Here is a 14,933-nt window from a genome sequence, read left to right as displayed (position 1 = left end):
CAACAAATTTTTAATAACAAGCACAGCCAACAATTTTAATGAAAATAAATTAGGCCCCCTCCCTACCTGCGGCCATGCTTCCCTCCTTTGCCTTTACCCTACCCCCCCTCATCATTATTCCCCCTTTCCCATTTACGCCCCTAGTAACAGGGCCAAGTCGGCTTGCAGTAGAGCACCTCCAGGGCTGCTGCTGTGAGGGGGGGGGGAGGGGTGGGAGAGGGGTGACGTCGGCAGATTGACTTCAGGGGGCCAAGGAGAAGTTGTTTCTGAAGAAACTTCTTCCGAGTCAGAAGTAATTGCTTCCTCCTGACCCATATCTGTCGATGTTGATGGTGGTATGGCACCTTGGGGTGCAGTGCCGTATCCAAAAACTATTGCCTGCCGCATGGCATCGGAGTCAGCCATTCGCCGCATTGCCACAACCATATGCCCCCCGTGACCTCCAAGATTCTGTTTGGCAATGTTGCCGGTCAACCCACCAATTGCTTGGAGGAGCTCTCGATCAATGTCGATGCTCGCCCTCGACAGAGACACCATGTCCTCGTTCACATCTGCCTGTCGCTGCGTGTGCCTACCTCGCCGACCCAACCTCCGCGGGGTTGGCGTGGGCACTGGATGACTAGGAGTGCCCTGCTACAAGCCACTTGGCCCCGCCACTTCATCCTTTGAGGGTGATGTTGCCGCAGGTACTACAGACAACCCTATAGGCTCATCATCCTCCTCCTCGGTCATATCTTGTTCTTCCCCTGTGGTCAGCACGACCTGCAGCGATTGGGTGATGCTCCAGGGGCCTCCCGTTGCACTTGGAGCTGGAAAACATCATTGAGGTTAGTAGAAGAGAAGGGGAGACATGAGATGCTTGCGCTGCGCAGGCATTTTTACGAGGAGCAACACTACTATCATAAACGTGAATGAGAGACGTTACATATAATTAACATGAGAGGACAGAAGAGTACAGAAGCTGTATGCATAACACTTTCAGACATTAATGATTTAGATGAGGGGATTAAATGTAGTATCTCCAAATTTGCGGATGACACTAAGTTGGGTGGCAGTGTGAGCTGCGAGGAGGATGCTGTGAGGCTGCAGAGCGACTTGGATAGGTTAGGTGAGTGGGCAAATGCATGGCAGATGAAGTATAATGTGGATAAATGTGAGGTTATCCACTTTGGTGGTAAAAACAGAGAGACAGACTATTATCTGAATGGTGACAGATTCAGAAGAATGAGAGGGGACCTCATAGAAACATATAAAATTCTGACGGGGTTAGACAGGTTAGATGCAGGAAGAATGTTCCCAATGTTGGGGAAGTCCAGAACCAGGGGTCACAGTCTAAGGATAAGGGGTAAGCCATTTAGGACCGAGATGCGGAGGAACTTCTTCACCCAGAGAGTGGTGAACCTGTGGAATTCTCTACCACAGAAAGTTGTTGAGGCCAATTCACTAAATATATTCAAAAAGGAGTTAGATGAGGTCCTTACTGCTAGGGGGATCAAGGGGTATGGCGAGAAAGCAGGAATGGGGTACTGAAGTTGAATGTTCAGCCATGAACTCATTGAATGGCGGTGCAGGCTAGAAGGGCCGAATGGCCTACTCCTGCACCTATTTTCTATGTTTCTATGTTTCTATGTTTCTATGTTTCTAACATTACATCATTCATATATTATAATCAAATGGCATTAAATTACTTTAAATTACCACTGGTTTACACATTACTCACGTGGCGCAACAACGGGATCTGCACCACCATGGGCGGCAGAACGATTATGCCTGCCTACTAATGCTGCAGCACGCTCCTCGAGATCAGTCAAAGTGTGAAGGTCAGCAGGCCCTCCTCCGGCCTGCCTCCGCTCTGCCTGATTCTCAGATATCTTCCTCTGCAAACGTGACAAGAGCATGGCATAAGCTAATTGCCTAGGTACTATTACGGAAACACAACAGATATTGTAATCCACAATTAATCACCCCACATGCTGTTCATCGTTAGCGTTATATGCTAATACGGTTTGTATCCAATGGATGCATGATTATAACATCTACGTTCAGAGAGAATATTTAATAAGATCGTGTTTAGGAACTAATGCTTGACACCAACCCTCTCGTGTACAATCCCCAGGAAAGGCCTGAGGGGAGGGAGGCGGGTTATTGCAATCAACAGTGGACCCCGAGGGAGGGGAATTAGGACCACTGGTGAGCTCGGCAATGACAGGACCATGAGGGGAGGGGGTACTGTTTCCTGGGCTGTGCTCGAAGACCTCTGTGTGGCCAAAGCTAATGTCCCAAAGTGTCCCAGGGCAGACAGTGAGCCAGGGCAGCTCTCCCCCAGTCCAGGCTGGGTCACTGTGTGACTGACAGCAGACGGAGAGACTCACACAGTCTGGGTATAGGTAAGCGGACCCCTCAGTGCCCCATCCACCAACCTAACCAAAAAGGAGACGGTGCTCAAGTTAAAGAGTTGCTCACAGCACACAAGCAGCGATATAATTTAATAATTCTCCTTCTAAACGAAAGTGGTAGAAATGCCGAGTGTTTGCGGTCTGTTTGTTTCCAGTCATTCCTTTGGCCCTAATTTTCGATCAAAGCCTTTAAATAATAATGAATACTATCGATTGAGTTTAAGGCATCTCAGCAATGTTAGAGTAAAAGGGCGCAGGTTCCAACCCCAGTCCAAATCTTATCAGGGAAGCTACCCAAGATTACCCAGCTTCATTACAATCCGGCAGATTTACATTCTAATTAATGAGTTAGTGCATCATTACAATTATAAATTTAATAATTTAATACTTACTCTTGCGGATGAAACAAGACTGTTCCAGTGCTTGCGGCACTGGTCTGCCTCTATCGTGGGCCACCAATGAGACTATCGTGGCGATCCACCCTTATTCGCTGGGGGGGGGGGGGGGGGGAGGGTTTCCCACGCCCATCTCGGGTTAATTGGACCCACCAAGTCTCCACCTCATGGACTAAGGCCTCATTCACCTCTTCGGAGAAGGCTTTCGCCCTCCTTCTCCCTGCAACCTCCCCAACACTCTCTCCCGACTCCTCGTGCTCCATTTCCATGTTATCTGATTATCTTTGTATCAATCCCTTCAACGGCACAAGTCTCCACAAACCTTCCTTCTCTCTCTCCCTCCCTTTGCCTTGATGACCCCTGACCTCCCGAATCATGGGCAAAGTTATTTGCCTGTAAAAAAAAGGGCATGCGCAGAATGGCCGTGGCTATGGACGCCAGCCTTGAATGACTGAATACATCGCTATCGCCCATTTCACATCGCTAATGCTAGCGCACAAATTAAAAAGGCAAAACTAGCGGTTTTTAAAATGGGCGATATTCGAGCGATCCTGAAAAATAAAAAAAGCACTAATGCCAGAAATGATCATAGTGGAAAGTCTAGCCCATAGAAACTGAAAATATAATAAAGAATGGTCAGCATGAATTTCGAAAGGGGAAGTCATACTTAACCAATGTTTTTGTCAGTGTCAAGTGGCTCAGTGGGTAGCACACTTGCCTTTGGGTCAGAGGTTGTAGGTTCAGGTCCCAGTGCAGGGACTTGAGCACAAAAGTCTAGGCTGACACTCCAGTGCAGTGCTGAAGGGAGTGCCTCGCTGTCAGATGAGATATTAAATTGAGGCCCTGTCTGCTCTCTCATGGCACTATTTCAAAGAAGAGCAGGCAAGTTATCCCTGGTGTCCTGGCCAATATTTAATCCTTAATCAACATAGCAAAAACAGATTATCTGCTCATTATCACATTGCTGTTTGTGGGAATTGGCAGCTGTGTTTCCCACATTCCAACAGTGACTACACTCCAAAACTACTTCCTTGGCTATAAAGTGCTTTGAGACATGTGGTGGTGAAAGCTAGCTTTATAAATGCAAGTCTTTCTTTCTTTGAAGAGGTAACAGAAAGGGTTGAGACAAGGTTAATGTGGTAGATGTAATGTACTTAGAATTTCAAAGGCCTTCGATAAGGTACCACATTGTAGATTTATGACTAAGGTCAGAGCATGTGGAGTCAGGGGACAGGTAGCAGAATGGATAGCAAGCTGGCTACAAACCAGAAAACAGAGATTAGGGGTTATAGGTAGTCACTCAAACTGGCAAAAGATGGGAAGTGGTATTCCACAAGGATCGGTGTTGGAACCACTGTTACTCACGATTTACAGAAAAGATTTGGACTTGAGATTCAGAAGTATAATTTCAAAATTTGTGGACAACACCAAATTGGAGGTGTAGTTAATGCAGAGAAGGACTGAGACTCCTTACAGGAATACATTAGGTAAGTGTGAGGTGGTACATATTGGCAGCAAGAATAAGGAGACCACATACTTCTTGGGCTACTTACTGCCACCAGTTTGCGCCGCTGTCCTGGCTAAAAAAGGCGGTCGCCACTCAAGCACCCTTCTTTGATACAGGACATGGCGGCTGCCATTTTGATGAGGGCCTTAGCCGATCTGGTCACGGAGATGTGAATGAAGAGAAGGAACGTCAGTGAACTTCGACCTTATCGCCGAGTTCAGCACTGGGTCCGAAGTTCGCTCTGAAAAATGAGCATTCAGCAGACTGACAGAGAAGCTGTCAGCACTTCTTAAAGGGACACACACACATTCAGGTAAGTTGGCAATTAAGCTTTAGGACTGGATTTTTTTTACTTTATTGAAGTAGTGGCTTGGTGCAATACAAAATACAGCTTTTTAAGTGTGCGGGGAGCACTGCTGGATGCTTGCAAGGCCTTGGATGGTAAAGGAAAGCCTTTGAGAAGAAAGAAAATACTGGGGACATTCAGCAGGTCAGGCAATATCCATGGAGAGAGAAACAGAGTTCACATCTCAGGTTTAGATGTCGCCTGATCTGCTGAGTATTTCCAGCATTTTATCCTTTTATTTCAGATTTACAGCATCCGCTTGCAGAGGGAAGAGGAAGACGTGAAAAAGGAAGACGCAGAAGAGGAGGAAGCAGAAGGAAGGATGCAACCCAGACAGCCCCTTTCTGGCCGGGATATCCAGGATGGAATCATTCACCTGCGATCCAAGTGACCAGGACCCCAATTCCCCTTTCAACATTAGTCCCACACCTTACCTTCCCTCTGACCATCACAGTGTCCTCTTGGCCGCGATGCTGAAATAAAAGCCATCACAAAGCAAACTTTCCAATCCAACTTTGTTCATCAAGTACAAATCACCCTTGTGCATTCCCTTAGTGACTGTCTTGTGTGTGCCTTTGTCTATCCTACTGATGTCACACAGTCATCATCATCATAGGAGGTCTCTCGAAACGAGGATGACTTGCTTCCATGCCAAAAAAAGGATAAGTTCACAGGTGTTTCAATGAAGGACCCGAACTACATCCTGAAAGGTGGAAGATGCCTGTGCGTGAATTTTTTTTTAACGTGGGGTGGCCGTTGCACACCAGCCACCACACGGGCTTGAGCTAGGTCTTGGTCCAGTGGCAAGGATTACCCATGACAACTGGAGACCAGCTCTGCTGCATGGATTTAGTGTGCACATGTATCACAGTGTGGGCTGGCCCGTGCTGCCCCTGGCCCCGAACTCGCGCCTCCCGTGGGCCCTGATCACATCCCTCTACAGTCTATCACCGCTCCTTCGCCCCTCTCGCTGCTCCTGCTCTATCTGCCCACGCTCCAATCACCGACCTGGATCCAAAAAGGAGCGGCGTACGGAGGCCCAGGAGCAGTATGGCGGCCCCGACCTGCGAGAGAACATCAGCGGCAGGTCGGGGCCTTAAAAGGAGCGGCATACAGAGGCCCAGGAGCAGCGTGGTGACATACCACTTCACGGTACTGCGCGAGCTGGTGCAGGAGGGTGACACGCAGTGCTACCCCAATGGCTGCAGCATGGTTGGTGGAAGGCTACTGACTTTCAGTGGGGAAGACTGCTGATGGCCTGGCAGGTCGCCCTTGAGGAGCTGGGAGTGCGAAATCAAGTGATGGTGTTTCTTCTTCAATATTCACTCCCTCTTCTTGGTCACCCACTGGCTGGGCAGGATACATTTCTTGGGTGTATGAAATGAGGAAGGCACAAGGGCGGAGTTGTGATGAGGAGAGGGCGGAAAGCAAGATAACGTATGAGAATCTTGTATCCTTTCAGCCCTGTCGCTGGCCAAGGGCTCATCCAGCCTGTCTCCTCCCAGGGGGGGGGGGGGGGGGTCGGGTGGTGGGCGGTTGAGGTGAAGTTAGGAATGGGATGTGTGCCTTGTGTTCAGTACCGATTGTTTGTAGGTGAGTGATGGGAGGGAGTTGTGCGTGAGGCTAGTGGTGCAGTTGGTAGGAGACGGCTCTTGAAGATGTATTCACTGACCTTAACCACTGGTCTGAGATCATGAAGCTTCTTTGGGCACTGGAGCCAGGTGGTGGGGGCAACACTGCAGGTAGTGACGGCCTCGGTGATGTGGTCCCACATCATTCTTTCTGGAGTACCTCCTGGCCCTGTGGGTACAGGACCTCTCTTGCAGTGTTGACCCCCTGCATAAAGCTGGAGTGCTGTGTGCACGAGACCCTGGGTGCCCCGTCCCTGACTGGCTGAGCCATTTGTGTTAGTACTGAGGTAGTTTTCCCTTTTGTTAGGTGCAGAAGGGAATTAAGCTTTAAGTGCTGAAGACTCCCATTTGGGAATTCTTTTCAATGTTAATTTTTTTCAGAAGGCCATTGAGCTGTAATGGCTAAAAACTGCCTATTTTTACATGATTTTTATTTTTTTCATTTCAGAAGGCAGTTCCCCTTTCAGACACCGAGCTGCTTTCTGAAAAGACAGCATCACTTTCAGCACAGGCTGTTCTAGCTGCACTGATGTAATGGCTATGCTACATTGGGGCCTCCTGCTGGGACTAATGCCACGATGGCATTGCAGTGAGTTTAGCACTGGACTAATTTTGAAGTGTAGTCACTGCTGTAATGTTGTAATAAACATACTTTATAAATAAACTGACAAGGTTTTAACTCAGAAACCACATCAGGGGGATTTTAAAAATATTAAATACCAAGGCTTATAATAGCCACCCAATTTAAATGCTTTTAAAATCATTTTGACTTAGATCAGAGAAAAGGTTAAGAAATCATAGACCCCCTTTGAAAAGGATAGGCTGTTCAGAACAATGTATTTTCCTATTTTCTATAATTGCTATATCTGATGTTTAACTTACCAGAGGACATGGGTTTTAGCCTAAGCATGGCCCTTGACTGTGTCTGCCTTGGCTCAGTAGTAAAAGACTATTGCGCCTTTCACAACCACCGGACTTCCCAAAGCGCTTTAGAGCCAATGAAATACTTTTTGGAGTGTAGTCACTGTTGTAATGTAGGAAACACAGCAGCCAATTTGCACACAGCAAGCTCTCACAAATAGCAATGTAATAATGACCAGATAATTTTTTTTTTTAAAGTGATGTTGATTGAGGGTTAAATATTGGCCAGGACACCGGGGATAACTCCCCTGCTCTTCTTCAAAATAGTGCCATGGGATCTTCTACATTCACCTGAGAAAGCATACAAGGGCTCGGTTTAACATCTCAGCCTAGATTTACGTGCTCAAGTCCCTGGAGTGGGACCTGAACCCACAACCTTCTGACAAGGGTGCTACCCACTGAGCCACAGTTGACAGTAGTAGCACTCTTGCCTCAAGTAATTGAGGTTGACACAGCACAGTAGTACTGAGGAAGTGATGCACTGTTTGAGGTGCTGCCTTTTGGATTGTGATGTTAAATCAAGTTTATACCTACCCCTTCAGGTGCATGTAAATGACCCCATGGCATTATGTGAAGGTACTATAGCTAATATTCATCCATCAACTAACACCACAAAAAAAATCTCATTATTTGGTTGTTTATCTCATTGATATTTGTGAGGCCTTAGCAGTTGTGTTTGCCTACATTACAACAGTGACTATACTTCATTGCCTGTGAAACACTTTGGGACAACCCAAGAATGTGAAAGGCACAAGATAAATGCAAGTTATTCTTTTTGTGCAGGAGCCACTCAAGCGTGCTACATTTCTGTGATGTTGTCTTATTAAAAGATGTTACATGCTGAGGCCTCAATTTCCTATATACAGATATTTGGTTTCCCCGCTTCCTTTCAACTACTAAATTTAGTTTGTTGATAAACTTTGTAACAATCCGACTTTGAATGGCAAATCGCTAAGGTTTGCATGGCTGGCAAACAGGCCTGAAATCAAATATCAACTTCCCTGCTGTGAACCGAGCCCTTTGAGCATCCCTGTTCTACACTCCATTCATTGATGCAGTGAGAGTGACAATATAGGCAACAGCACTCCTAATCCAGTAACAACTGATATGCTGCTTCGGATTCTTCACCTTGAGATAGGGTAGGGTGTTTGGCTTTTACTGAGTAACCGTGACTACAGTTCAAAAGTACTTTTTTGGCTGTAGAAATCTTTGGGACATCCTAAGGTTATGAAAATGCTATATAAAAAGTTTGTTCTTTCTAAGTGAATCAGGTTAATGGATGAGACTTTATATTATATGTCAGCTCAGCTCAATGGTAGCACTCTTACCTTTGAATTAAAAGGTTGTACATTCAAGCATCACTTCAGGATTTGGGCACATCATTTACACTGATGCTTTATTATACAGTAGAGTATTAATCAGAGGTGCATCCTTCACACCCCATCTGCTTGTCCAGGTGAATGCAAGAGATCCTATTGTGTTTGCCTATAAAAAGCAGAGTGACTACAATTCTAAGTTAACTCATTGGCAGTGAAACACTTTGGGATGTCTTGAAGATGTAAGCGGCACCATATAAATGCAAGTTTTACTTTGTATGGCTCCAATCATCCAGATGGATATCCCAAGGGACAGGAAAAGGAGGTGAGGTAGACACGGAGCAGGAGTAAAGAAATTTGGGGTGGGGGAGAAAGAGATAATGAGTTACACTGATTAATTTGAGAAAGTACACAGCATTAATGGCAGGTTGCTGCTTCTATTCACCTGTACACTGACTTACTTGATGCCACCTCCTGAAACATACAACGTGAATTCTCCATGATATGTGCAGCTATTGCTGGTCTGAGGAGAGGGATACAAAAGGTTATTTTATTCTGATCACTGGCAGCCTGCTCTTCCAGGATTTCAATGACAATGTTGAGGACACTGAAGAGATACCGTCTTTCAAAGAAATAATAGTGTGAGATTTATGCGTGAAGCAGGATGAGACATAAGAGTATATGGTACTAGCCCGTAGTTTGGATTAAGCCTGTGACTTCACCTTTCCCCTACTCCTTCCAGGCTCATGGACACAGGGATCTACATGGTGGCCTCCTCAAGGGAGTCAAAAGCTTAGGATTTTTCAGTTCTGCTTCAGTTTGGTTTACTTCCCTTGTAATCTATGCCAGTATGATATAGAAGTTAAACAATAAGATGTTGCAAGTTGGAAATAAACCTAGACAGACAGACAAACAGACAGACATGAACCCAACCTGAGTGACCATATATCATGCAACCAGGTTGTTAGTGGTGTGATCCGTGAAGCCCTTGGAAGCTCCAGTGGGAAATGTTTTCAATTGTAAGTTACCCACTAAAGTAAGGGGATGCACGAGATGCTATGAAAGAGCAGTAAGGGGATGTCATGGCTTGACATAGCAAGCAGCAAATGTGAAATAGTTGACAAGCAACATTTGTCATGGCATCTTGGGGCTATCTACCTGGGACCATATTATTAGGTAATCTTACCTTGTCAGATTCCTTAAAAAATGCCATCTTCTCCCAAATCTGCGGACAGGTGCTGCACGCAGCATTCAGTCTGGCTGCCATTGTTGGCCAGACATCTGTTGCTGGTTTCTAGCAAGGACGCCTTGGAGTAGCAAACAGGGTAACCCTCCTCACACCCCATCGAATGACTCACTACATCCTCTCTGCCAGACATCAAACATGTGGTCCTATGCTGCAATCACTCAGGTATCGCCTACAAATTCCATTTTGTACCTCCATATTTATTTTGCCACTCACTTTTTTTTTCCCCAAACTGCATTTGGAAAGGCTGCAATGGAGATTTTAAACATTTTTGAAGGCTAAAGAAACTCTTCTTTTCGGGCGGTTGCCTCCCTTTAATTTTCTTCAAATTTAATAGTTACAGTTTTGCGCTATTTACTGCCCTCTCCCTTCATGGCAAGCTGCTGGCACAAACTAGACCAGGAGCTTCAATACATTGACTGACGACACAAGAGGAAAGTGTTTGGAATTTGGTGTTTTCAGCAAGTGATACATCTGCAAATTTCAGGCCCAATCCTGCTTTGCCTGAACCAAAACCTCTACTCTTTATAGTCTATAGTCTGGAGTTATGGATTGCTATTTATAAAATGTCTTTATTAGCCCATCATCCTATGGTCAACAGGGGTTACTCTCGGGATTGTTAATGTAGCTACGAAGATGGCCACTAGAACCAGTGTGGCACAGCCCATTCATGCAAGTCAGTGAACCGTATTGAAATGACATCTCATTTTAGGGGCCAGAACCTCATTTGAAAATTATATTCCATAGGTTCAGTCATGGTAGAAAGACATTACTGTACAGCTCTGTGGCAAAGTGGTCAGTAAATCTGTCTCAGCAAAGCAGTCACATTATGACTTGATGAATCTGGAATCTATCCCAGCTTATTAGCCATTAAAATTTTATATAGGATTATATAGGATATACTGCACAAAAACAGGCCATTCAGCCCAACCAGTCTATGCCGGCGTTTATGCTCCACTCGAGCCTCCCCCTGTCTTTCCTCATCAAACTCAATCAGCAAAACCCTGTATTCCTTTCTCCCTCATATGCTTGTCTAGCCTCCCCTTAAATGAATCTATACTCTTCGCTTCAACCACTCCTTGTGGTAGCGAGTCCCACATTCTCACCACTCTCTGGGTAAAGAGGTTTCTTCCACATTCCCTATTGGATTTCTTGGTGATGATCTTATATTGATGGCCTCTAGTTTTGCTGTTCCCCACAAGTGGAAACATTCTCTCTGTATCCACTCTATCAAAACGTTTCATAATTTTAAAGACCTCTATAAGGTCATCTCTCAGCCTTCTGTTTTCAAGGAAAAAAAAAAAGAGACCCAGCCTGTTCATCCTTTCCAGATAGGTATACCCTCGCATTTCTGGTATCATCCTTGTAAATTTAGGGTTAGGGTCCTGGCACAAAGCATTGATTTTTCCAACTTGATATAATTTTTCCTGATCAATAAAACTACACTTCAACTATTTTAAGTTTCAGTATTCATGTTAGTGTAGTTGTAAAGAACAAAACTTTTCAAAGCTTAAAAGGAAGCAGAGCAAACATGCACACATCCACATAAAGTCACTTAATTGTTAGTGTGGCGACTTTAAAAAACAAACTACTTGGAAATTTCTTGGACGGTCCAATTTAATTTAGCAATTAGTTGATCTTCAGGGTGATTAACATATTACCGGAAAGATTCACGTTTGCTTTCTCACACCGAATATCAACGTGATATCACAAATGGCACTCCGCAGGCTCTCAAAGGATTGTCATTCGTTCTCTCTCTGGAAAACAACACTGAAACTCGGGTAACATTTTGTCACGGTTTAATATTAAGGAATGGATCCTGCACTCCTTACACAATCACCAAGGGGACGCCCGGGTGTCGGAAAAATTATTTGGAATGTTGGTTTCCCATTGTTGGCCGTTTCAATGCTTTTGGGTTAGGAAGAACAAGGCAGAACATAGAAGCACAGGGAATGATGTGCAACCTGCCTGGGTCGTGTAAGAATACAGAATGTGCAAGTTATGCAGATGTGTGTGGGATATCGTAGCTGGATGAAAGATGGTACGAAAGAGTAAGTGTCCCTTACTAGAAGCAGTTCTGAATGACTTATGCCACTCTATCTGCTAGATCATGATTCTACATGTCTGCTTCCTCCTCTCCCTTTCCCTTTTGGTTGGACCTGCAGCATACTCTGAAATGATGCAGCATGCAAGAATGATTTTGCACAGCTCAGATGGACCATACAGCAACATCCCATCTCATCAGTCTAATCAGCAGTACTGTTGCTTCAGTGTCTGAATGGAGTGTTCGAACACTGACTCATGTGGTGCCATGAGCCTCGTTGGATCTACTCGACTGCTGATGAAGGGGTGGGAAGGGGGGTGGGGGTGAGGAAGGAGCCTAGGATCCTCAAAAACGATATTCTGTCAGTGCTTTCAAACAAAGTACACACTGTGGACTACTGCAGAATGCAAGCATCGTGGGTGCTCCAAGACCAGCATTAACATGAAGGATGACTTCAACGGAGTGGTATCCTTGCTGGTGATGTATGCATTGGGATTTTCATGAGGAGCCCTTACAGTTACATGGAATATCAAAGAGGCCTTACTCTCTTAGAATGCCTACCAGCTGGTAAAAGTACTGTGCCCTCTCCACTCAGTGATTAAAATGGTTTTCCCTGGCAAACATGGCCACAGTCACTTGCTTGATGCAAATATAAACTGCAGACTGGGTTATCTGGCAGATAATTTGTACAGTGGGCTGGAAGGATCTACTGTTGTAGAAACTTAATGTGAAGCTGACAGAAGAAACAGCAAGAAACTGCACAGTGCTTTATTGGTAAAGCCAGCACTGGGTATGGATTGTCACCAGAGACTTGGTATGGGATTTGAATTTGCTTATATACGCAAAAAAAGGCCAGTGTCTCAGGAAACCATCGAATTGCACCTTGTGAAGTTCAATTCTCCAATTCGTTCCCACTGCCCAAGAGGCCCCAAACCATAGGACCCTAATGTTGTGAGTTCTTACTATAGCTACTCATTGTATTCCGTGGAGGAAACAGCACAGCTAGTAACAAAGCTTCAACTCTCGGCCCATCCATGTGACCATTTGGGCTTGGATTCCAAAGCTTTAAATAAAGCACACAGTTAATTTCAATCTGATTTATTTTTATGTCTATATTACAATATTATTTTGAATTCCATTTGAGTTCAGTTTTAGAAAGCCAAAATCATACATATTGCTTCTAATCTTTTACAATTAGTAAAAGCCCAAAATGTCAGACTTAGAAAATGATTGAAAAATTCCATTATCCCTCCGAAAAACACAATCATTTTGTTTTACCTCTATTTACATTTTCCTTCTGCAGCGATAGATTGTTTCTAAACATTTCATCAATATTCACAGTTAAACAGCGGAGTGCTCTCAATTACACGGCAAAGTGATGAACCTGTGCGCAGTGCATTGGGCTGGTGATTCGTTTTGCAAGTAAACAGAAACAGGCAGAAAACCAAATCATACTTTACACTGAAGAGCGGTGTCTGCATAATTACAAAAATGCATAGTGGCCTTTGCCGGCGCATGATTTTCCCAACTGACGATTATAAAAATCACAGAGATGGTCTGACAGAATTATTCACAATGAAAAAATGGAAAGTAGTCAGTTATGAAGGAAGTTCTTCTACAAAGGATTACTATCAAGAGCCATTGTTTCAATTGCATTCCCATGTATATTCACACACTAATGTTGAAATTTAGGGCCCCTGGGCCCTCAGATTTCCGCACGGGTTTTGTGTCCGTTGACTTAACACAATATTTCTGTTGCAGTATATTAAAAATGACATCTCCTGCAACAATTGTTTTGCTTGGGTTAGGAGACTTGCTTGCAGAAATTAGGACCAGGGTTCTCCAGGAATGTCAAATGTCAACTCCCACACAGAAAAAAGTTTGAAAACCACTATTAAAAGGGGAAGCTGCTAAATCAGCTGTGCTGTATTACAGAAGCAAGAAAGTTGCTCCATTTGAGGTCAGCATTAAACCAAAAATAAGTACTTTTCATTACTTCCAGATCTACAAGGTTTTAAAAACATTTTAAAAAACCAGTATAAATAAATATACTCAAACATGACTTTTCATTGTTCTTTGACATTGCATAAATTCACTTATGTTCAGAAATACTAGAACTCATTACATTGAAAAAAAAACAGTATTTAAGGCTAGAATACCGATTTCTTTTTGCAAGCATTAAGAATAGAGAATTATTTCTTTTAAAAAGGACAATTCTAATAAGTTGCAAGTGCTATTGACCAGCTGACATTCATTTCAGAACACTGTTCCCAGACACAGCAATGGGCTTGGGTTTTAACATGCTCGCCCTGCAAGAACAATTTCAAGTACGAAAACGGTCGGCAATATATTTCATTTTCCATGATTTACTGTACATTTCTAGACCAGCAAACTGCAACACAATAGATCATTTAAATTCAACCTCTAGGAAACATGATGGGCAACTAACTTCCAAACAAATTTATTTCGATTCTTTGCAATTTGTCTGAAAGTGAATCCATCTTGAAAAGAGCCGTAGTCACATGAAAACCCAGTTTAACAAAATATGTGTTAGAGAAAAAGGAGAACACATTAGCTTGTTTTCTTCTTTCTTTTAGTATTGGTTCAAGTATGGACCCCAGATTCAGACACAAAAAGGTTCAGCAGATTTTCCTTTTCTAACTCTAAGCAGAAGTATTACCAGAACAACTGAAAACTGTACGCTCAAAGCACTTTACAAAAAAAATAGTTTAACTCCCATTTCAGGGCCAAAGGATGAAACTGCCAATCAACCATTCATTTTTTTTGTAAAATTGATTTGAGACTTAATAAGCAGCTTTGGAGAACACAAGGCAAGGAAAATTATAATGTCCAAATATAACTTTTCTGCCATGGCTGCATGGCTTCTATTCCTTTTTCTGAGGAACACATCCTTCCATTTCTAAAACTTCTGGCCAGCCTTCATATTTGTTTGTATCTTTATTATTCTTTATGTGCTGCAAGTGCAAAAGATTTATATTAGAATACACACAATGCAATCCATATTAGGAAATCTTAGGTCTGCAAAATCCTACTTCCCATCACATTTTTGTGCTAACTTTAAATTCCGACATCCACATTTATAATGGCAACTAGGCATATAGATTTATGTT

At 43.8% G+C, this 14,933-nt stretch overlaps 1 protein-coding gene across 1 annotated transcript in view; it reads right to left on the bottom strand.

Annotated features, from left to right (window-relative positions):
• Positions 1-12,884: 12,884 nt before the first annotated feature.
• LOC139280862 (protein FAM3C-like) overlaps positions 12,885-14,933 on the bottom strand; it is a 45,721-nt gene continuing 43,672 nt past the window's right edge. Inside the window, exon 10 of the mRNA XM_070900619.1 lies at positions 12,885-14,777. Within this exon, the coding sequence (XP_070756720.1) occupies positions 14,688-14,777 (90 nt within the window). The 3' untranslated portion in view covers positions 12,885-14,687. The remainder of the gene's footprint in view (positions 14,778-14,933) is intronic.

The sequence above is a fragment of the Pristiophorus japonicus genome, chromosome 15 (assembly GCF_044704955.1).
Source record: "Pristiophorus japonicus isolate sPriJap1 chromosome 15, sPriJap1.hap1, whole genome shotgun sequence".
NCBI classification, from domain to species: domain Eukaryota; kingdom Metazoa; phylum Chordata; class Chondrichthyes; family Pristiophoridae; genus Pristiophorus; species Pristiophorus japonicus.
Note: the sequence above shows the minus strand (reverse complement) of the source record. Positions and strands in the feature narration are given on the sequence as shown.